This window comes from Nyctereutes procyonoides, unplaced genomic scaffold (assembly GCF_905146905.1).
Source record: "Nyctereutes procyonoides isolate TBG_1078 unplaced genomic scaffold, NYPRO_anot_genome, whole genome shotgun sequence".
NCBI lineage: Eukaryota > Metazoa > Chordata > Mammalia > Carnivora > Canidae > Nyctereutes > Nyctereutes procyonoides.
The window spans coordinates 17,887,374-17,912,415 of NW_026575036.1; the positions used below are offsets into that span (position 1 = coordinate 17,887,374).

Sequence of the window (25,042 nt, forward strand, 5' to 3'; positions counted from 1 at the left end):
AGATTCTTGAAATTAATGTTCAGTAATTTATTTGTAATCTAAGAAGTTAGCCAATCGGGATCCCTGGGTGGCGCAGCGGTTTGGTGCCTGCCTTTGGCCCAGGGCGCGATCCTGGAGACCTGGGATCGAATCCCACATCGGGCTCCCGGTGCATGGAGACTGCTTCTCCCTCTGCCTGTGTCTCTGCCTCTCTCTCTCTCTCTCTCTCTCTCTCTCTCTCTCTCTCTCTATCATAAATAAATAAAAATTAAAAAAAAAAGAAGTTAGCTAATCAAAATTGAAATGGAAGCAAAACCTCCCCTATAAGTCTGAATCTCCATTTTAAAATCTTATTTATGTGAGGTCACATCTATGAACTGAAGCCATAGAATTAGAACTATAGCTTCAAATGTTCAAAAGGGTGATCTAATGCACAATCAACGGCTACTGTTACTTCTCAAACAGAAAATATGTATGTATATTCCAATAAGCTGGTTATAAAGAAAAAATTCATGTTAACAGTCTAAGACATAACAGTCTGTCATGTCAAAGGCTGTAATATTACAAAAGTGAATACTTGCCTCCAGTGACTTATGTATGGCACTGCCACTATAGGATGCCTCTTTTACATTTTTATATGTTTTAATATCATTTATTTCAGACTTCTGAAGAAAAATAATATTGACATTAAATATAGTATTTTACTAAGATACTGAAAAGTGCTCTCTAGTACTCACAATATTAGCACTAATATTTCATAGGGATTATCTTACACCAAGATAATTTTTTAAAAACAGAGAAACTGAAAATATACATCCATGACATTTCTTTCAATATCAGAATTAACCTATTCACATTCTGACTATAGAAATCAACTTGAAAATAGTTTAAGTTAAATATTGCAAAGTTGTATATCAAATTGGTCTGAAGGAAAAAAATGCTTATTTTTGTTCCACGCAAATCAGTAAAGTCTTGTAATACTGTAAATGAGATTAGTTTCCTCTGCCTACCTTCTGGAGGATCTACTGATGATCAGCAAAATGGCCATATACAGTGGAAACAAGTGCAAAAAAGAGAGGAGACAAAATGATAAGTGGAAAGAGGAAATGATAGAGAGAAATTAAGAGTCCAAAAAGTCCAATTTAACATGGAAAAATTCAACACTGTTATTTTTAAAACAGCATTTATCAGCAAAAAAATATTTATTATTTTAGAAAAACTCCTTTAATTTCAATTTCTTCTCATATTTTTGGTACCATAGTCTTTCCCCCCCCAGCATATCTTTTTTTCAGGTTCACAAAACCTTCCAAAACTTTTTATTTATAATCTCCAAACCAACAACAACAACAAAAATACCTTATTTACCTCTCACACGTTGAAGGATTGAAAACATATAATTGCTAAGGAACAACAAAATCAATATTCATAGAATTTAATTTCTTTGAAATAAAAGATTTAGGTTATAGACAGAAAACAAACAAGTTTGCTGCTACTTTGTCTAAAAGGTATGACAAAACATATTAAAATTAATATGTTTAAAAATATTAGTGTGTTTATATGGTACAACAAGTTATGCATCCAAAAGTAAGATATGCCTATAGTTTCTAGGAAGGTATTTTAGAACATCAGTGAAATGCCAGAATGTAGGAAAGATAGAAAGAAAGTACCTGTGTACCTCCGACAGAGAGGAATCACTTTCATCAGACCTACAGTGAAAGAGTTAGAATTATGAGGAGAAAGAACACTGAAGTCAACAGGTAAAGACACTGAGACTGAACTGAAAACCAACAGTATGAATTATAGAAATATAGCAAACATTTCCTTTATAGTGAATGCCTTGCTTTTCTATCTGTACTGGATATCTGCAAATTCAATGTACAGTAACATCTGGTAAAATATTTGATTCTTATGTTTTCTCCTAAGACTTTGAGGATAAAAACTTTCTTTTACTCATCCACAGAAAACCTATCAATCCTCATTTCTAAAATTTAAGCCCTGCAGCGGAACAATATCAAGTAAGTAAAATACGTCACTTCAAGATTCTGTCTATTTAATTTGATTAGTACTAGAAAATGTTTCTTATTTAAACAGCTACTAGTGAATTTTATCCATCTTGATAATTACTTGGATTTAGATTCTAATGTGAAGTTTGCACAGATACATTTTAGGTTTGCATGCACAGTACCTAAAATGCAATAACCTTTGATTTTAACTTATCTCAAAAATATGAAGTTCTCCTAACAAGGGAATCCCTCAGTAATACAGGACTTTAAAAATAGGTGAGCCACTCCCATCAGTTCTACCCTGAAACCTCCAAGACTGGAAATAAGTCTGGTTATTATGAAAAATCTACTCTGTGCAATAGGCTTGGGAGAAGGAGGACAGAGTGAATGCTGACGTGGAATATAACCAGAAAAAATGTGTGGGATCTTTTTCTAGCTGAGATATGCTAGTCTCAAAAAACAGTCCAAAAGAAAATGATTCAAAAGGTAGGTGAGTCTCTGAAAGTGTAGTCAGTTATTCTGAGTTTTAGCTTACAAAGATGACAACAAATTACTGGTAGCTTATAAAATATGTCAGTAGAAAATATAAAACTATGACTAGATTGTCAAGATTATCAAAAGACTGACAGAAAATTTTATTATGCCTTTGAATATAAGGCAGACAAAATTTACTAACTCTTCATATCACTAGTGAAAATAGACTTCCCAAAGACATTGCTAATGTTCTATTCTTCTCAACTAAATGGGAGGCAGAGATTTTTTCAATAACACACAAAATTTATCTACCTAGATATGGACATGTCATGTACTGATTAAACTATATTAAAATCTAATCAATAACTTTATCTATAAATTAAGCAGATTAAAAATTATTTCAAAATGTGTGCTTCTCTAAGTCTACAGAGCCATCTAGCATGATCTAAACCTGACAGACAAATCTTAAACAGCAATCCTAAAAATCTCAGAAATTGTTGATATACACAGGGAGATTATAGCATAGAAAACAAATAATAGTGGTGGGAGACTAGATATGAAGTACATACATCAACAGTGTTACCATTCAAAATCAAAGCAGACAAGTCAGAGTTAATCAATATCTTATGGCAGCATTGTTAGTATCAAATTCTTGCAAGAGAGATTCTGGCTCAATATGGGAACACTTTTTCATTTCAAATTTAGTGCAAATTATACTTTTCACACCCCTCCAACTTTTCTTCCTCTACAAACCACCCTCAGTCCTAATCCCCACTACCCATAAAGGAACTGTCTTTTATTATTTTATTTTATCACTGAAGTTTTGTGATGGATTTGTGTCAAACAACCAAATGGTAACAATGGTCTCTGCAAGGTATAATATGCATGGAAGGTAAAATAATTTGCCTCTTTTCAACTCAGTCTATCTGGATTAGAGGCTTTTGTGGGCTCAGAGAGGCTGAAGAATCCCAAGAAATTTAAATTTCAAGTGGTCTCAAAGATATTTAAATTCTAATTTACTTAGAAAAGGCAAGACAAGTGCTGAAAGTAGAGCAATGCAAATCTACAACAGGGAATAATGTTCAGCAGGAAAATAATTTTCTCTAATCTTTTCTAGATGGTTCATTTCCCATTGGAAAAACACATCAAATATGGCAAACACATCAGCTTTCATCTCCCACACAAAGAGATGGCTAAATGTTTTCTACAGGCTGTATTAAAAGGTTCAGAAAACTGTAATAAGTAGAGGGGCTCTTTTCCATAAAGACTTACTTATCCTGCTGAACTGATGTGTTTCCCTGAGAAACAGTAAGACGGTTAAAAACATTCAGTTCATTACGGGGTCGGCTTGGTGGGGAGGAAGGAGGTGAAAGACTAGCCTCTGAGGTTCCAGAATCTGAGCTACAAGAAAAAAAGAACATTAAATAGGTGGCTTTAATTGGTTATGATTTGTTAGAAATGTTATAAGAAACATGCTTTTTTAAAAAAGCTTTTCATTAATGAATTCCTTCCATCCTAGTTTAAAAAAAAAAAAAAATTTCCACTGGATTTTGTCACATTGCCCACAAGATGGCACTAAAGAAAAAGTTCTATCTGCTGAAATCTAAAGCCATTACAAATAAAGCAAGTCAAATTTAAAATTACACAATTTTAGAGTTAAAACCAAGTTACTCGCTTGACAGATGGAGAAAGAGAGGCACAGTATTTAAGAGCGATTTGTTTTTTCAAGGATTCACTCTATGTTATTACTTATTTGCTCCATTCCCCACCTCCCAATTATCCTTGAGACATTCAATCCAGTAAAAACAGGCAAATTATATCTTTAAATACAGGAAGCAAGGATGATTAGAAGGATAATTTCCATGACACTCAAGTCAGCCAAACCAGTGGTCAAAGTAAAGTGTGTTGTCATGGGGGAGAGGATGGTATAAGATTGTCCACTTGGGCACAGAAAACATAATGAAACTTCTTTTTGCTTATTTTTATGTTAAAAAAAAATAAGCTTTACTAATATTTAAATGTAGACCGGCACTGATACTCTCTCTCCCTCAAGGCAGTGTCAGAGATCCATCTGCCACATGCAGCACCTCAGGTGACATGAGGGGGGAGTGGGTGTGCCACAGGGTAGAGAGGGGACAGTGGCTCTCACCCATTCGTTCAACTTTCTCCATGTTGCAATGTTGCAATTTTAAAATGTCCAGTTAAGTGGATCATCAGATTATACTATGTACTGTTACGTAAATAACCCTCACAAAACACACAAATAGTTTTAAAAAGATTTCAGCAGAAAAACAATTTAAGTATAAAAGAACAGCAAGAAAATGGCACATCTAATACACCCTATGACTAACACTTGTTTTTTGTCAGCTACTCTAAAGAGGTAAAGTCAATGTCAGTTTTAACAGTCAAATCAATTTCAAGTTTTTCTAGAAGACCACCTGAAATACAGACACACTTCATCTCAAGTGTATATGAATTTTTACAATGATATGCACAAATAATAGAAAAATAAATAAGAGAACATGATTAGGGGCAAGTGTTCAAATATTTTTCCAGGTGAGTGTGTCACCAAGAAACATTTAGCCAAGCCAACAGCTAACTTGATTGTCTATTAGTCAAAAATATCATAACCAAAGAGCCAGCCTACATATGGAAAACAACTTCACTGTTATCCTTTAGCATTTATGTACAGCAGATATTTTATGCAATCTAGTTGATAAAAAAGTATGGGTAACTTACTGTTTCTGTTCTTTGGCCTTTGATTTTTCTGCTTTTTCATATGCTTTTCTCCTGATTATAGGGGAAGGCTCTGGCATTTTTTTTTCTGACAGAGATGACTGTCTGGAACTAAAATAGAAAAAGACTCCTTAATCATCAAATTTTAAATATATACATTGTTTGGCAGGTACTCAACCTAAAATTTTTAACAGATTAATAACTGGAACTTGAGAAAGTATTACTGGGAACAAAATACAAAAATAGGATGGGATATATTATCTGAGTAATTAGTTGATGGAAGTTGACATCTATATATTTAACTTATAAATTGGCAATATTATTAAATATAAGCAAACCTATTATCTTTGAATGTAAATATCAAGGCTACACTGCCAAATAGTTCAAATTAAGTTTATTTTAAACATAAGTGATTAGGTTGATTAGAACTGTTTCAGTTGAAAAAACTCATTTTTACAGTCTTACAAGAACAAAAATATAAGAATTGTTAGAAACAATAAGATTTAACGAATATGCAGACATAGTCAAAAATAGTACTATAGGTAATCACACAGACACACAAATAACACACAATAATTTAACCTAACTAGTATTTAGATATTAATAACTATGTAAATTTTAGTAACAAAAACATTCTTATTGTAACCTTTAAATGTCAAATAGTCACTATGTAATTAACAATTAAAAAAACAATTTAAAACTATTATTTTTGTGTATAGTAGTGATGAATTTTGATTCAAAGATGAACTTTTTCCTATCATTGGCTAGTTATATTCATAAAAAAAGGAATTAGAAGGCAAGATTACCAGAGTGGGTTTACAAGATTCCTATTTGAAAGTGAAAACTAAATATTTAAACTTTATGTGTCTGACTTTTCTAATCAAAAGAAATCACATTTTAAAAATCCTTCATCTATTTATCATCTATTTATTCATTTATTTATCATAGGGGCCACCTGATGTAAATTATTTTACATCATGCAGTAAGTCTGCAGTAATGACTTCTTAAGTTACCACACCAAACATGTCCAACTTAAATTTTTATAGAATGACACAAACATTTGAATTTATTAAAACCTGAAAATAGATCATGTGAAGTAACAGAGTCCAAAACATATACTCTACAACCTGTCAAAAAGGATACACTTTAAGAATGAAAATAGAGGAGGGCAAAAAGAAGGTATTACCTGAATCTGGTTTCCAGGCCATAGATTTAGTCTTGAAGTTCCAAAAGTCTCTATTTAAATCTGTTACTAAAGTCTGTTCTGTTTATATCACTACCTTCACCAAAAGCATTTCTTCAACAGTCATCTTATCAAAAAAAGCACTGAAGCCATTAGCTATACTGGTTAGCAATCTATCAGCAAATCCAATAGTTAATTTAGTTAATTGCATAGGCTACATCAAGCACATGCAAGAAAGTTGCCATCATTAAAATTAAATTTGGATCTAAAGATAGCAGATGGGCTTAGTGAATGGAAGATGACAGAAATATCTTCATAAAATGAAGGAGGTTTTAAAATTTTTTTTTTAAAAGAAGGAAGTTATGGGAAAAAGATACTCAAAAGGGGGAAAGTTTGTTATATTTTATTATTTGTAGAGTCATATAATATGTGCCATTTTTTTGGGGCAATAGTCCTCAGTGCAGTAAAGTATTCATTCCATAAATCATTTGCTAGATCATATGCAAGGGTTACTTTGAAAAAATGTCATTAAAAATCTTTACTAGTGAATGACTGATCTGATTTTAACATAACTATCAAAATACACAAACACACATAGCATACACACACATACTAGCTTGGTAGAGAAATCTTTGTCCTCAAGACAGTAGTGAAAATTCTAAATAAGTTTTGTTTTGAACAGAACGTTTTTTGTTCATATTATCATAAATGGGAGAGTATCATAAATGGGAGAATATTTCCTCCTTCAAATCTTTGATAATTCAATAAAAATATCTTGTGCATACTCTATTCCCAGACATGCAATGCAATGTGCTTTAAGGCAAAAAATAAGGAAAGCTTAAAATGATTAAGTTTGTAATTGATATTTCATTTTCTTTATAGGGTTATTGGCAAAGGTTTGCTATCCGTACCAGACTCTTAGAACTAGGACGTACGTTAATTTAGAGCAAATTTGAGACTTTAAATCTTCTGTTTTATATAATGGTTTTATAGATATAACTACCTGATTTTAGGTGTTTCAAAATAAATTTTGTCTGTAATTTTTAACTCAGCCTTTATGAAAATTACAACCCTTAAGATTGATCCTAAAACTTAAAAAACAAGCAATACAATTGAACAAAGAATATCTCATCTTAAATGACTTCAAATGTCAAAAAAATTAGGGGAGAAAATACCTAACAAATTCCTTTGAAAACCAGGGATCTTATTTACATAATTTTTAAAAATAGAAATAAGAAATTAGCAACATGCATATAAAAAATAAAAAAAGGAAGTAAACAAAAAAGAAAAGCCAAAAGAAAGGAAGTTAGTGTAGCTGGGCCAGACTTACATGCTGCCTATCTTAGAAGGGAAGCCAGATGGGGGAGGGAGCTCTTTTTCCCTAGCAGAAGTACCACTTGTCTCTGTATTCATTCCAATCTCTTGCCCTTCTGCAACAGGTGTAAGAGGGCCAGGCAAGGAGGCATCTCCTGTACTAGTGTCTGAAGCTAGTTCACTGCTATCTGCATACAGCAATTCCATTTGAGTGGTGGTTCTCCTTCGGGCCTAGTCAGAGAATGGAAGGAAAAGCAATCAGGAGCAAACTTTTGCAGAGAGGATTAGGGAAAAGAGATTTAATATTAGTTTGAAATAGGTAAAAACATTTAGCATGTCATTTCCTAGCAAGTGTGTCAAACATAGCATGTAAGATAGTGACAAGCCAAAGCTATAGCCAGATAAGACCTTTAAATGCCATAGTAATAGCCAACATTTATATTGTATTTACTGTATGCCAGACATTGTTCAAACACTTTATTATATTAGCATATTCTACCATTATCAAAATTCACAAATGAGGAAACTAAGGCACAAAGTAATTTACCCAAAGTCTCACAACTAGCAAGTGGCAAAGTCAGATTCAAAGACAAGCAACTTGTCACCAATATGACTGTGCTACCCTGCCACTCGTGGCCAGCTCCCTCAACAAAGAATTTTTGTAAAAAAGAAAGAAGAAAGAAATGAAACCAAAAGTTAACTGCAGGTAAGCTCAACTAAATTCTGATTTTTCTTATGTTTAAATGCTTTATTTAATATCATTTTTAGTTTTCAATTTTATTTTGATAGCAAAATTTCATTTTGATATCACTTTTTAAATCTGCTTCTTAGTTGTGACTTTGTTTTCCTGATGCCTTAGCTGTGTTTTTAACATGCCTGCGAGATAATTCAACACCAGCCTGCACCAGCTCTTGATGGCACAGTAAGGTAGGGGAAGGTTATTTTCCTAGAATCTAAACTCACTATATACATTCCTTTCCTTACTCTTAAAAACTGACTACGCTGTTGTTGCTCAGTTGTTATTATCACTAAGATATTAAAGGATAATCACAGTGTTTACCAGATGATAAGCCTCTAAAGAGCTAACTAACACACTTGTTTTATTCAACTTTATATCCCCTGTACTTAGCATAATGCTGGTACATACCTATTTAACGTAGAGTCAATTTTACTCTTTCAGTGATAAAAAATACATGATATGAGATCCTTCCAGGTATCTTTGCAGATCAAAAGTAGCAACTCAGAAAATTTCTGAGAAAAGTAAGCCCTCCAACCAGTTTTTTATATCATCAGTTCTTGTCACTGCCACTAGTTCAAGGCAGAGAGGAATCATTTCCTTAGGAATTCCTAATCATATCAGTTGCTTAAAGAGATGACCTTTAGGGCCACACTTCACACCTCTCTCTGGCATCCCAGCAGGGTATGAATAAGTAGACTCTCATAGGGCCTGAAAGACTTTCAGGACCATAATAGATTCCCTCCTGGACTTAAGATTGGATCCAAACCATACTAGGATGTTTTCTTTGAGTTTGGGTAACTTCTGTTTAGCCACTTAGAATAATAAAATACCAACCACATGTTGCCAAGCCAGTAGTTCAAGGATCATACATACAGTCTGGATATGTTTTTTGATTGGCTTGACCAGTGTTTTAAAGATCAAGAAATCCTACATAAAAATCTTTATTTACAGCTTCTTTGAAAACAAACGGAAGACCTAATAATCTCAGGCCTATAACTCCTTGTGGCAAATATGAGCAAGAGCTAAGTGGTGATTATTTGTTTAGATGAAGCATGTCCTGTCCAGGTAATCACAATGACCCCTCCTCATTATTCTACAGCCAAATTACTCATTTACAGTACCTATTCACTATGGGCCTTCAATTTGTCCGAATCCATATGTACAAGGTTATTCTTTCCGGTTCTGATTCTTTCCATTCACTTAACAAATATTTACTAAGCACTACTAGGTTTTTAAACATCTTAAGATGGTTAGTTAATTCATCTATTATCAAATGCTATTCAATCTGAAACAGACCATGTGTATCTTACGCATTTAACAGCATGTGTCACCAATGTTTTTCTAACAAATATGCATTATAGCCTCACTAATTTTTAATATATCATGATGATTAAGAGTTGGCTTATTATTCAAACCTCCTCAGGATACTAATTTAACAAAATAAATATGAAACACTTAAGAACATACTAGAATGTTACAATTTCAAAAGTTTCCTACCAATTTACAAATTTTGCAAATTCATGCTGTATGCCACTATAGGATCTACAATATCTTTTATTGTTAGGAAATTTAGGTGACTTTAATAAATTAGCATATAACTTCCTTAATGGGTGATAAAACTTTTAGGAAAAATTTGAAAAAAAAAAATAATTGATCTCCACAATTATATCTTTTCCAGGGAAAAAGTACAATAATGCAGTAAAACACAAGCTCCACAAAGCAGAAATGTTTCAATATAATTTTTTTTTCAAAGGAGAATATGATAATTATAGAACTAAATTTCTTACACATGGGAGCTCTGTTAAAGCATGCCAGTTTATTAACTTACTAAGGGTCTGAGGCGTTTGTTTATTTGTTTATTGAGCCAGACAGGAGGCTCAATCTCACAACTCTGAGATCATGACCTGAGCCAAAATTGAGTTGGATGCTTAACCAACTGAGCCACCCAGGTGGCCCTGAAATCTGTGTTTAATAGTGATAACAAAAACAGTGGGAAAGGGTGCTTACCTGCTCTTTTCAATTCTCCTTACCTTGCTTTTAGGTTTCACTTCACCACAAAGTTTCATAAGATCTGAAGATAGCGTGCTATACACAAATAAGTAATTAATCACAGATTAAAAGGGAAGTTATTATAGAAAACTGTATGTCTTCTATGTTTATAACTATAGAAAAGACCTTATATATTTATGGGGAAGAAAAGACAACATTTAAAAACAAAATGAACTAATTAAAAAATAATTCATTTTTTTCCTTAAATATCTTGGTATTTTTATTTTAAAATTTGTGGTGGAAAAAAAAATTTGTGGTGGTTAAGTATGACTTAGTTTGGCTTCCATAATGTTGTTTCTCATGTTATTCACTTAGCCATAAAATTCAAATTAGTTGATGGTAATTTTTTGAAGGAGCAAGATAAAAGTAATTAAAATATTACAGAAACAAGTAAAATCTATTAAGTTTCTAAAGGCTCTCTTACCTTCCTTCTGATCCTGGGCTGTTTAAAGGTGCTTCTTCATCAGTACTATCCTCTACATTTTCTAAAAAAAAAAAAAAGTGTCCGAAAGCGAAGTATTACCCACATGTCAAAATTTGAAAGACTGCAATCCCTATGTCATAATTAATATCATCAGCCCAACATCTCAATATGGGCAGTTTGGTTTTAGTAACTGAATCCAAATAGAAATGTAGAAAAATATTTCTAAGAAACCCCTCTGATTATGTGTCCTAAAATGAGAAAAAGTATTCAAAGTAAGAAAATCACAAGTTCAGATCATAAAACACAGAAGAACAACATTCACAGGATGGAAATGAGATCATGTATCTATCAGAGTATGGATAATTTTATCTATTTTTCAGAGAATGTATTTATCCCGTGTCATTCAAATATATGAAAAAACAGAGTAAAGTACAAGACTAAAGTAGATGCTGCATGAGCTCCCTTTGATGTACTAAGCCAAATTAAAAAACTATGTAAGTATAAACATACTTGCTGTATTTTAATCAGTATGCCAACTTACTTAGGTATCTTCCTTTTTTGTTTTTGTTTCTAAGTAAAGAGTAAGAGTGTGTGCATGTGTAAAGGTATTTAGAAGTTACACATCAGCATGCAGCTCACTCACAGGTACATAAAAGACAAAAACAATAGATTTGCATGCAACGGTTTTATAAATAAATACAAGTAAATTACCACTATTTCAGAATAACTGTAACAGAGGAGTAAAAAAAGAGGAGGAAAAACAAACAAGTAAACTAGTAGGAAGTCTGTAAATCAAACAGCCACCAAAAGTAAATTATTTAAAATGTCAGTGAGCCCCTAACATAGGGCAGGTTTTTAAAACATACACATGTTATTATAAAACGAATCCACAAAAGTAAAGACAGTATAAATGACATCTATTAATGAAAAATATTTATGATTCATTCCCTTTTAACTTTTTATTTTATACATGTGGATCGCAAACAACTAATTCCTTTCTCTGATGCTCTCTTTCTTCGCAGCAAAGGGAGCCTACCTAGGACCCACACAAGGGAATTTATTTTCTGAAGTGAAGAAAACGATGGTCTTGAAGGCAATGTGTATCTCAAAGCCCACCACTAGAGGGAGGCTCGACGACTTGTTCGAGGACAGGATAACTGAGGGCTAAGGTGACTTGACAATACTGAACATGAGATTATAGAGAAATGAGAAACTAGTCTTTATTTTCACATATATAAAAATGGGCTAAGAATGGCTAGTATTTTTCTTGTAGAGACCAGTTAGTATGAAACCAGTTAGTATGTTAAACGTCATGTAAGTGCTTAGTAAAAACTCCTGCTAATACATGTATACATAATTAGGAATTATGGTTTGACATAACCAACCTGGCAAAAGGATAGAAGCCCCCACCCAGAAAGTCATCAAATCAGACTCCTCTCCAGGATTGAGCTTAGTTTGAGCACCACAGTCACTACTATACTGTTAACTCTGAGAATACACATCTAGCCCACTACCAGCTTCCTTTTTTATCACAGAATTAAAGCTAAAGGCAGAGACTTGCAACTCCTGAATACCTTAAAGTCCATTTTTATTTAGTGTAAAGTTGTACAGTCTTACTTCACTGGAAGTTAACCAGGTATTTTTAAGTCTTTAAGTTATTTTTTTTAATCATTAAAATAAAGTGTATACAAAAGAGTTAACATAGAAGCCCAAAGACCACTATCCTTAAAAAGGCCTGCTTGCAAAGTGGGACTTTGTCTGGCATCTGGAAATTTGATTCTCAGAGCGTTCCCTGTCATTAGTTAACTTATGAAGGTACTGTACCTAGAATGGTTGTGCCTAGACCATAGAATAACATGGTCTATGCTAAGCTTCTGCTTTCCTTCTGGAGTCTTGAATCCTGGTACATACTATGTAGATGGCACCTACGTGACCAGTCCCCAGGAAAAGGGGTCTAAGCTTCCTCAGGTTCTAAGTGTCTAATGAACTTGCCTGGGCATAAACGTTATACACATGCTGCTGCATTTTCCTTCCAGAGGGAAAGGATCATTCTATCTCCCACAGAAGGGAGAGAGCATAAGGAAAACCGGACATGGATTCCTCCAGACTACATCTGTGGGGTTTTTTTACCCTTGTGATCCAGCTGTGCATTCTTCCTACACTGCTCTCATGAACTCTTGCTATGAATACAATCATATGCTGAGCCCCATAGCAAGTCTCCAAAGATAGGTATGATCTTAGGGACCCTAACATAGGGAAAAAGAAGAGGATAATAAAGATTATCTTCAAGGGTTACAAAAAGCACACACGTTAGCAAGGCCCACCTTCTAGCCTTATGTTCCATCGTTCTATGCCATGTGCTTGTTGCTGAGGGCACCAACCATGCACACAACATTGTGGCTAAGTCTCTGTGTTTTAATTTGGTCATTGCCTGGAGTGACTCTTCTGTTCCCTTTCCACCTTGTCTTTTGCCTAGCTAACTCTTTTTCTTCTTTTGTGTTCCAGCTCAAATGTCACCTCCTCCAAAAAGCTTTTATCAACCCTCCATTCTTGTTGGGTGGCATCACTCAGTGTTCCTATAACTCCCTGTATACATTTCAATCACTGCCCTCACAGAATGTATCATACTCTGTTCACAGTCTCTCACCCTCAGCAAGGCATCAAGTCAATGAGGGAAAGATGTTAGGTCTTATTTGAGTCCTAGCACTCATCCCAACGCTTGAGGTAAAATAGGAGTTAAGTACAGTTCTCTAGCTTCTGCAGATCTAACTTCCATTTTGTTTCTCCTTCCATGTTTTTCCTCCAAGCACCTCTGGGCTAGATTATGGCCCCCATCTCTAGTGCATATTTCAGCCATAGAGACACAGGCTAGCTCAGCTGAATGGGTTTCCACTCTGCTTCTGACCCTTTTTCAGCCGTAGATAAATGAAAGTTGTTTGAAGGTTGTGAAAAAGTAGCACTACCCATCAAATTAGCAGTTTAATATCTTTTGCACAAAAGGATATCAAGAAGGACATTTGTACTTTCTACCAAGTTAAAAGAGACAGTAGACTTAAATAAGAATTCACTTATTACTATAGGTTGGGCCACAAAGAAAAAAAAAAAAAACAAGGAGCAGGAGAGGGAGGAGAGAGAAGCAGAAGAGAAGAAACATGCCTGAAAACACATGGAATGTTAAAAAAATTCTAGTTATACTCCAGGAACTTGGGCAGTCTTGGTCAGGATATAACCAATCCTACTTTTTCTACCTGTACTTGTTATAGCATGAGTAGATTAAAAGTAGTGGCCTTTCCACACATATACTATACAATTGATCTCAAGGAAATACTATGTTGAGATTAGCATGTGGTATAAACATCCAAAAAAATCAAATAGCTCATTTATTTTATTTGTGTAACATCTTATTTAAAACTAATTCAGATGTATAGATTATATTTATTCTAATGACACATACAGGTAAGTACATTTACTCTTTCAGTTATAGTCCTTTCCTTTACTTAAAAGCATTTTTTTTTAAGATTTTATTTATTCATTCATAAGAGAGAGAGAGAGAGAGAGAGAGAGAGAGAGAGAGAAAGGTAGAGACACAAGCAGAGGGAGAAGCAGGCTCCACTAGGGAGCCTGACATGGGACTCAATCCCGGGACTCCAGGATCATGCCCTGGGCTGAAGGCAGGCGCTAAACCACTGAGCCACGCAGGGATCCCCCACTCATCAGCATTTAAAAAACTTTTGGCAGCTGTGTACTTAGAATCAGATAAGATTTTGAAATAATTTTAATTAAATAAAAACCGCTCCAAAATAATAATTTAGAAAAATCTCAAGTAATAAAATTGCCCTGATACTCCTGGTCCTTCATGTGTATAATCACTAAGAGGAGCAGAGATATTATTAATGGGTGGGTATAATTCATGTAAATGTTACAGTGGCAAGAGAAAAAGGTTGAAAATTTCAATACTTGGTGATCTCTAAAGCCCATTCTAATCTAAAAATATTATAATTATAAATACTGTTCCAGTCTATTCATATAAAATATCTGAAGAATTTTATTTAATTTATAAAGTTAAAATATATGTTTTGAATTTTATAAAAATTAAGAATAGCCAAGAATCTAGCAAATATATACTGAAGGCAAATATATACCCAAGATATATGCTAAGGAAAGTTAATTATGAGGTTAAAACAATAGATGCAAGTTAACAGATATATTTAAAAACTAAAAAGAAATGTATACTCCATTTTTTTCCTACAAGAAAGAGAAAGAAGGGCTTATGAAACTGGAGCCACAGCTGGAGGTCAAAAAATAAAAGAGAAAATTAACTAAAGCCTACTTCTTTAAATATCTAATAGTTTTTAAATAGGAAGGACAAAAGACTTAGTATGTTTGTGGTCATGGATATATTTCAAAAAAGATCATGCAAAAACCAGTTGGCTGCCAATAAAAACTTTAAACATAAAATGTACCACAATTAGTGTACATGAACAATTAGTAATTCATGCAGCTGTAGGGTACACAGAAAGCTAAACATACTTACCTAAAGGTACGCTATCTAGATCTGTGTAAATAACAGCAAAAAGGAAACAAAAAGCAATACTCCAATCAAAACAGATCCAATGTTAAGAACTCCCACATAAAACAAGATTATGTACCATTTATAAGATACATAGAATAGATGCCATAGAAAACATTTATTATTTTTCAAGGCAGTTAGATATGCAGAGTAAAGTAATGAAACTTGGTTAATATTTTAAATAACCAATTCAGAAACTTAGTTGATCCACAAAAACTAATTGCTTAATAAGGTTAAATAAGCCTTTTTAAGTTGCTAATCATTTGTTGGAATGACAATAATTACATCCCCCAAATTTATACATGCAAATTAAAGAAAGAATAATTATTACATAAGTAAATACAGCATCTATTCAGTCAAGCAATAGGGGAAAGAGATATAGTATAGCATTCTCAAAGAGCAAAGCTACCATGCAATTCATTTAACTGAGATTTAGTCCAAATTACCTTGTAAAGCATGGCCTAGTAAAGCATCTAGCTCAGGATTTAATTCTGCTTTCTCTTTCAACATATGGAATAGAAGCTGGTTTTGTGTAGCACTGGTTATTTCAGTTTGTTTAAGCCGACCTTCCAGTACTTTAATTTGAGCCTCTTTCTGAGCAGCCTGAAGACCCTGTAATGACACCAAAACAGAAGACCCTGTAATGACACCAAAACATAATACTAATAATAATAACAATAACAATTGTCTTAGATCATACAAAACAGATTCTATTACATAAAGATCTGTATCAAAACGCAAATGTATATGACATATGGAATTTAGCATCAGATAAGACCTTGATTAATTGAAGCTCCTCCACTTACTAGTCTGGTGACTTTGAGCATATTACCTTTATCTTCTTGATTCAGTTTCCTTGTATGCAAAACGATATGAATAACACCTACTTCCTAGCACATTGTAAAGAGTAAGTGGGAGAACATGAAATAAAGGGTCTAGCACAGTCCCAAAGTGGTAAAAAAAAAAAAAAGGTGAGTCAGAAATCATTACCACCTTTAACATTTAGGTGTAAGTTTTATATAGTTGACAGGTTAATGCATTTACAAAGAGGAGAGAAGTGATACTGTATTTTTTCCTTTCCAATTCTTTTTGAGTTTTAAAGAATCAATATTAAACCAAAGCTATGATATCAAATTTGTCTAACCCCAAGAGGTTTTTCTTTTCATTTTCCTTTGTTAAAGCAAAAGATGCATTATTTCTTAAGTTGTTTATCTGTTCTAATACACAAGTACAATGGATGACAAACTAACAGAATTGAGCTAAATAATGCTTATTAACTCTAAAGAAAGATAAAAGAATGCATTTCAATTTATAAAAAAGTCTTACTTATTACAAAAGAAAGGGTCACTGGAGAAAGATAAACAAAATGAACTAATCAAAATAGGTTTTCAATAACAGTATAGTTTAATCATACCTTATTGATACCCATTGACAAGAAGTGATCTAGCAGGTATCGGGCTTCTGTAAGTGTGCAAGCATTAATGACTGCAGTAACATCCAATGTTTCTCCTTCTTCCTACATCAAAACAACATATGATGAACATTACTTTGAGCCAAATGGGTTCAGAAGCAAAAGCCTATTATTTCATTATTTATTTGGTAGCACTGGGTTAGTTTTATTAACTAAACATATTGTTTCTTGAAAATGTAAAATAAGATCTCTACTCCAGGAAACATCTGGGCTCTTTGAAAAGAAAATACATACTTGAGCAGTTAAGAATTCACGGTGGGTTAATAAATTGTATACATTTTTAGACATTTTTTATTTTAAATAATATCGCAAATCAAGTGATCTGGAGAGCAGGCAGGGAGTGATATCCATGTAAAACCTAAGAATCCGATTAAACCAATAAAAATTGATATAATTGATCCAAAAATTCAACTGACCTAAAAATTCAAAGTGCTTTTAATGATAAATATGAAAATATCTTCCTTAAGCCATTAACTATTTTTTTACACATACAAACCTTTGCTTCTTCCATCTGCATGATGTTGGCTTGACAATCAGAAATACTGTCATTGATGTAATCTATATTAGCAGTTAATGATTCCATCTCCTCATTGATGTTAATCACATTTTTATCTCCTTCTTCACTCTCCTTGACTATCTTTTCTCGTCTTTTTGAAAGTTTCTCTCGTCTTTTTGTGAGTTCTTCCCGTTGCTATTGAGAAAACAGTTGGATTTATTTATTTATTTATTTATTTATTTATTTATTTATTTATTTATTTACGATAGTCACAGAGAGAGAGAGGCAGAGACACAGGCAGAGGGAGAAGCAGGCTCCATGCACCGGGAGCCCGATGTGGGATTCGATCCCGGGTCTCCAGGATCGCGCCCTGGGCCAAAGGCAGGCGCCAAACCGCTGCGTCACCCAGGGATCCCCAAACAGATTGGATTTTAAGAAATATTATTCATCCAGAACCTTAAGAACTTTATGCTAAGTGAAATAAGTGAGTCACAGAAGTACAAATATTGCAAGATTCCATTTATGTGAGGTATCTAAAATAGTCAAATTCATAGATGTACTAAGTAAAGTGGTGGTTGCCAGGGACTGGGGGGAGGGACAATGAGGGGCTGCTGTTCAATGGGTATGAAGTTTCAGCTACACAAGATGAACACATTCTAGAAGTCTGCTGTACAACACTGTGCCTACAGTTAACAACACTGTGCTGTACACTTAAAAATGTGTTAAGAGGGTCAATCCCACACTGTCTGTTCCTACCACAATTAAAACAAAGCACAACAAAAAAATGAAATGATGTTTTATCTATTCAATGACACACAATGTAATCAAAACTCACAAAAAAAAGGAAAAAAATTGTTAAGTATTAATTCACCCAGAGTTCAAATTCAGAAAACTAAAATTAAAAGCCAGAGAGGAAGAGCATATCTACATTCTATTTTCCACACCTTGAGGAGTCTATTCATATCCGCCTCCATATTGGAAATAGTCATTTTCTGCATGATGATGTCTGTGACTCTGCGCTCAAGAAGCTGCCACTTCATGCGAGCTGTCTTAGAAGTAAATACTCGGCCAGTCAATCCTTTCCTCTGATATTTTTTTCTATAATCATATAAAAGCAGTAAAAACAGACCAGCATAATTACTCATATGCTTATTTGATTATACACTGCCAAATAACGAGCTGTTTTTCGTTGAAGTCCAACGTTTAGTAATAGTGCCACAAAGATTATGTCAGAAGGAATAGAAGAATTGTACTGACCTGGTTCCATTTGTTGTGGGCGTTGGTAAGGCCTGGACTCTTGCCACAGGAATTCTCATTTTCTGCTGGGCTCCTGCCCTTGATACATCTGCTTCTACAGCAGCTGCAGTGGAACCCATGTCCTGAACAGGGGTATCAGATGAGCTCAGCTTTCGAGTGACTTTCCCAGCCACTCTATCTGACATGGGCCTCACTTGCCTACGAAGAGCTGTAACCTGAAAGAGCAAGAGAAACTGACTCATTCTCTTAGTTTACAGAAACAGATCATTTACCTCAAAGCCAGACATTTCCTCCAAATCATTAACTTGCCTCTTCAGTTTTGCGACGAAGAACCACTTCTTGGTTTCTTTTTTGGGCCTCCAGAAGTCTAAGTTGATGCTATAAAACAACAATGAGTAAGTTGAAACAGTAAACTAAAAGATACAATGCTTTCTACTCCTGCATTAACATATTCCACCATCCCATTGGGAACTAATAGTTCTTAGCAGAATCTGAGCTAACAACAACTTTGCATCCATTACTACAGATGAGGATATTTTATTCCAATAAACAAAAATGCATACTGATACATTTTCTAAAAAATGAAGTTATCTCTGTGACATACTTTTATTTAAGAAATGCTATATAGGGATCCCTGGGTGGCTCAGTGGTTGAGCATCTGCCTTTGGCTCAGGTCGTGATCCCGGAGTCCTGGGATTGAGTCCTAAAACAGGTTCCCCACAGGGAACCTGCTTCTCCCTCTGCCTATGTCTCTGCCTCTCTCTCTGTGTCTATCATGAATAAATAAATAAATTCTTAAAAAAAAAAAATCAAAACAAATGCTATATAATGCTTACTATACACAAGTGCTTTTCTAAATGCTTTATAAATATATCATTTTATTTTTGGTAGACATTTTGTTTTGCTAGCTGAGGCATGAACAGGAAGAAACACAGCTTAGAATATTTTCAAGAAAGTCACTTTACAATATATACAGTAATTATTAACTGTTGTAAATATAGGGAAAACATCTATTAATTGTATTAACACTTTATAATAACTTCAAAAATATTATGTTGGGTAAAGTAAATGAACAATAAAACAGTCAGTATTGCCTACCAATTTGCTTCTAGGTACTTTATATGATAAGGAAAATTAATTATAAATTCCTTTAAGCCATTTTACATAAGACTATAATTGAGAAAGAATTTTGGACTGAAAAAGAACAGAGATCCTAGTTCTACTTCTGTCATTTATTTAACTCTGTGATCTTGGGCAAAGCTTAGGAATTGGGCTTAATCAAAAATATCTCTTCTGAGACTTAAATTCTGAGATATACCAAATAACCCTTTATATTTTGTATCACTAATTTAAATAGATCATTCATCTCATGTTTATGTATATTCCTATGTCATCAGATCAGAATTCTGGTAGAAAGAGACCATCTTATCACTGTCATAATTCATTGCCTACAACAATGACGGACATAGAGGCAAAGTCAACAAATCTTTTTAAATGAATAAACTACCAAAAATTAAAATTAATACGCAGTTTGAAACTTGTTACTACTACATTAAGTTTTCTTATTCTAAGTCAAATGTCAAGTTCATTTATATTCGTTGTATGGTGTAATACGAATATACAAAGGGTTCAAAGATGAATATGACAAGAAACAAGTTAGAAATATGTACACAAAGCAGTAAGTAAAAGCGCCAAGGAGTCTGAATGTTATCTTTGAATGTAATTAGCCAGCCTTACATCTTTATAATAGAATAATATATCATATATGATCCTATGTTGTGGAATAAGATTAAAAAGTTCCATCCCAGGAGTGAGTTTTTCAATATTGGCCTCTATAATATCTCAAATGAATTAGTTATAAAGAAATAAGTAGTGTACACTGTAAGACAATCATTCCTACACCCAAAAGTTTGAATTAAAAACAAAATAAATATGATATTTGTCTTTCTCTGACTTATTTGACTTAGCTTAATACTCTCTAGCTCCATCATATCATGGCAAATGGCAAGATTTCATTCTTTCTTAAGGCTGAGTAATATGTAGAGTTTAAGAAACAAAATAAATGAGCAAAGAGTAAAAAAGAGAAAGACACACAAACCAGGAAACAGACTCTTAATGACAGAGGACAAAGTGTGTTACCAGAGGCAAGGCGGGTGAGGGGATGGGTGAAATAGGTGATGGGGATTAAGGAGGGCACTTATGATGAGCACCAAGTGTCAGGTGCAAATGGAAGTGTTGGGCAGCCCTGTGGCTCAGCAGTTTAGTGCCGTCTTTGGCCCAAAGTGTGATCCTGGAGACCTGGGATCAAGTCCCACATCGGACTCCCTGCATGGAGCCTGCTTCTCCCTCTGCCTGTGTCTCTGCCTCTGCCTCTCTCTCTCTCTCTCTCTCTCTCTCTCTCTGTGTGTGTCTCTCATGAATAAATAAATAAAATCTTAAAAAAAAAAAAAAAGGAAGTGTTGAATCACTATATTGTACACCTGAAACTAATATTACACTGTAGTTTAACTGCCTGAAATTCAAATAAAACTTCTACATAAATACATAAATAAATAGCCAAAAAATGGAAATAATCCAAATATCCGTCAATTAAGGAAACGATAAACAAAATGTGCTCTATCCATACAGTCATGAAAAGGAATAAACTACTAGTACATGCAATAACATAGATAAACCTTGAAAACATCATGCTAAATTTAAAAAGCCAGACAAAAAAGGCTATATATTGTATATTCCATTCCTATGGGACATCCACCATGGGCAAATCCATGGAGACAGAAAGGATACTAGGGTGGCTGCCAGGGGCCAGGGAAGGGGAAGAATAGGGAGTGACTGCTAATGGGTATGGAGTTTCCTTTTGAAGTGATAAAAAATATTCTGGAATAAGATAGTAGTGATTGTTGCACAATTCTGTGAATACACTAAAGGCTTGAATTGTACAGTTTAAAAGAATGAATTTTATGGTTTGTGAATATTTGCCAATTTTTGTAAATAGGAAAAAAAGATAGCCTTAATACAGCAGTCATCTCATGAAAATATCTACTTTTCTCATTACTAGCATCTATCTCCTTAAATTTTCTCTTTACTTCCCAAAGTAGATGTCTACTTTCTAAAATATGATGTTTGCTCACATTTTCTACAAGGAGGATTTAGAACAAGTTGAACAAGAAAAAAGAACTGAGGCTAAAACCTAATCAACAGTGGGGAAAAGACTATTTTGGCCTCTTCTTCTGAGGAAAAACAAGATCATAATGAAATAACCATACTGCCAAAAATTTGGAAAGAAGAAAAAATAAATCGACTATAACCTAAAACCCTAACACAATTATGGTTAGGATGTTGGTATATATTCTTAAAATTTTTTCCCTCATTTTAATCAAGTGTGCATATATGAAATGCTACTTCATGGGGTACCTGGGTGACTCAGTCAGTTAAGTGTCTGATGTGTTAAGTGCCTTCGGCTCAGGTCATGATGCCAGGGTCCTGAGATGGAGCTCCAACTAGGGCTCCCTGCTCAGCAGGGAGTCTGCTTCTCCCTTTCCCTCTGCCCCACCCCCTTACTCATGCTCTCTCTCTCTTAAATAAATAAAATTTTAAAAATGCTACTTTACACAATGCTAAATCACAGTCATTTTTCATTTTACCATGCAGTTTCCAAATCCTAATAATCTTCAATGGATGAATAAAAACCTGTTAAATGAAATGGACTATAATTTATTTAATCATTCCCCTTTACTGTCTTGGTTGTTTTTATACTTTTCACTATTATAAATAACCTTAAAGATTTTAACACAAAACAATTTTTCTGATTTTACATTATTTTCTTAGTCTGAGTTCATGGAAGAAGTAGAATTCTTAAGTGAAAGAATATGAAAACTTTTATACCTCTTGGTAAGCCTTCTCTAGTGAAAGTGAGTTATTATTCCAGGAACATTGCTAAGAATCTTTAGTGGTGAAACTGTCAGGAACCATTCTAAAATTGCTATCTTAAAAAAAATAAATAAAAATAAAAATAAAATAAAATAAAATAAAATAAAATAAAATAAAATAAAATAAAATAAAATAAATAAAATTGCTATCTTACAATACTGTAAGTAGTTCCCTGATCTCCCTAGAGATAATCAATTATTCTTTGTCGTTTTCTAGCATCTCATCATCTAGGAAATAAGCCTCTCATAAAATTTATAATAATATATAGTGTTTTTCATAAGCTTGTCTGTTGACAATATAATCCATATATTATAATAAATGCCACATTTAAAATTAATGCTTACATATTGTCCTTAAGCTACACTTAATAGTTATGAGAAAATTTTCTTCCATTTACTAAACAAACTTGTTCAATGTAAAATATTTGTATATAACTGAAAGGTAAAGTCCTACTCACATCTCTTTTACGTTGATCTTTTTTCAATTGAGCAATCTCTCTGTTTCTCCTAGACTCTGTCAATCTGGCTTTTTCTTGTTCTTCTTTCATTTGTTTCATTAGTCGAACCTAAAAAATCAAGTAATACATCTGTTGGAGTTTTCCTATCACAACGTTCCTTAAATTAATCACATGTATGGAAGTAAGCAGTTAGAATTTAACACAGAAATGATGGAGTATTGCTGCACATTTTAAATGGTCAGTTCTTATTTTGTGGGATTAATACATTTCTATTTCTATACTTTTCTAATATGTTTCTCTCAAACTGCTTAGTGTTCTATGCTTTTTATACTCAGTGTTCAGTTATTCTAGAACTTGAATGAATTTTTGGTATTTAAATTATTACCAGTAGCTGTGTGACCTTGAATAAATTACTTAACCTCTCTAGGTTTTCATTTCTCATATATAAAATAGATATAACAGCTCTATGGCATTGGATTATTATGAGAATTTATTGAGTAATACCCGTAGAGTGCTTATAATAATGGCTGGTATATAGTAAGCACCTAATAATTTTAGCTATTGCTGTCATCAGTAAAAGATACAACATTGTAATCTAAAACTTCCTAAATCATTTTCACATCTGCTACTTTAAGGAAACAACATTGACTGTGCCAAATGTTAATATTAATCCCAGGCAGCTCAGCGGTTTAGCGCCACCTTCAGCTTGGGGTGTGATCCTGGAGACCTGGGATCGAGTCCCATGTCAGGCTCCCTGCATGGAGCCTGCTTCTCCGTCTGCCTGTGTCTCTGCCTCTCTCTCTGTCTCTCTCTCTCTGTCTGTCATGAATAAATAAATAAAATCTTTAGAAAAAAAAAGGATAATTAATCCCACAACAAAAACACAGAAGAGATCAGGATTCACATGCTCTCTTTTGTCAAGAGAAGACAGTTTGTATCTTTCTATGCATGGGAATGATAAACACTAAATTCAAGACAGTTGCTACCTCTTGGGAAAAGGGGAATATGATCAGAAGGGGATATATAGGAGGTTTTGTGTACACTATAATTTTTAATACCTAAAATAGATAGTGGATATAGTATTCGTTATGCAACTACGAATAATTTCTTGCATGTTCAAAACATTTTATGTGTTTCAGGAGGAGAGCTATATCCATCAGTCAAAGAGGCCCTGTTTTTGACCACATAATTTTCAGCTACTCTGAAGAAACGCTTTGATAATGCATGAGTACAGGAAACAATTTCTAATTGCCAAAAGGAAGTACATCATTTTAAGAATGCATAGTGAATATGGAAAGAACATTTTATGGAATTGGACTTTTATTGAATATGGAAAGAACTACATTAATTTGTCCCAAATGACACAAATATCCTCAACATCGGACTTTAATGGAAAATATAATCCATACCTTTGTTTTTTTCATTTCCATCACATCCTGTTGCAATTTCTTCAATTGCTTTTCATATTGAGACTGGTTTTTGAGCAACCTTGCATGCTCTTTTTGAGCTGTCTGAAGTCTTTGCAGTTCTTTATTCATGGCTTGGAGTTTCTTTTCATATTCAGACCTAACTTTTTTTGCCTTTTCTTCTGAGTAAGATTCCACTGAACCTAAATGATCAAAGGATATCTGTATTTATTTCTGTGAGATACAGATCTTCATTTCACAGATTTACAACTCACGAGCTCAGAGAAAAACTACCTCCCCAAAAGAAACCTCAGGAGGCCAGGGTATCTGAATCACTCTCTCCTTGATTACATTCTCTTTTATTATCTACTCTCAGCTTGTTCAACAATTATTTAAGTTTTTTTTTTTTGTTTTAAAAATGCCCCCCCCCAAAAAAAATGTTCTCAGCATAAATCAAGACAGTAAAACAAAATTAGCCACAATTTTGGATGAAATAATTAAATAGGCTTGGTAGGTACCCAGAATGAAAAAATAAGGAATATTTAACATAATGA

The 25,042-nt window shown here is 33.7% G+C and overlaps 1 protein-coding gene across 10 annotated transcripts in view; it reads right to left on the reverse strand.

The window, feature by feature from the left end:
• Positions 1-25,042, reverse strand: part of KIF21A (kinesin family member 21A) — a 145,503-nt gene that overhangs the window by 18,865 nt on the left and 101,596 nt on the right. Inside the window, exons 15-30 of one of the 10 annotated variants that reach the window (XM_055318476.1) lie at positions 24,492-24,691; positions 23,083-23,190; positions 19,005-19,073; positions 18,696-18,910; positions 18,383-18,536; positions 17,439-17,633; positions 16,886-16,987; positions 15,918-16,083; positions 15,436-15,456; positions 10,902-10,962; positions 10,459-10,513; positions 7,706-7,920; positions 5,196-5,303; positions 3,729-3,857; positions 1,647-1,685; positions 990-1,004 (exon numbers count right to left, since the gene is read on the reverse strand). In XM_055318476.1, the coding sequence (XP_055174451.1) occupies positions 990-1,004; positions 1,647-1,685; positions 3,729-3,857; positions 5,196-5,303; positions 7,706-7,920; positions 10,459-10,513; positions 10,902-10,962; positions 15,436-15,456; positions 15,918-16,083; positions 16,886-16,987; positions 17,439-17,633; positions 18,383-18,536; positions 18,696-18,910; positions 19,005-19,073; positions 23,083-23,190; positions 24,492-24,691 (1,852 nt within the window). The remainder of the gene's footprint in view (positions 1-989; positions 1,005-1,646; positions 1,686-3,728; positions 3,858-5,195; positions 5,304-7,705; positions 7,921-10,458; positions 10,514-10,901; positions 10,963-15,435; positions 15,457-15,917; positions 16,084-16,885; positions 16,988-17,438; positions 17,634-18,382; positions 18,537-18,695; positions 18,911-19,004; positions 19,074-23,082; positions 23,191-24,491; positions 24,692-25,042) is intronic. The other 9 variants (XM_055318478.1, XM_055318482.1, XM_055318479.1 and 6 more) reach the window with 9 other exon arrangements.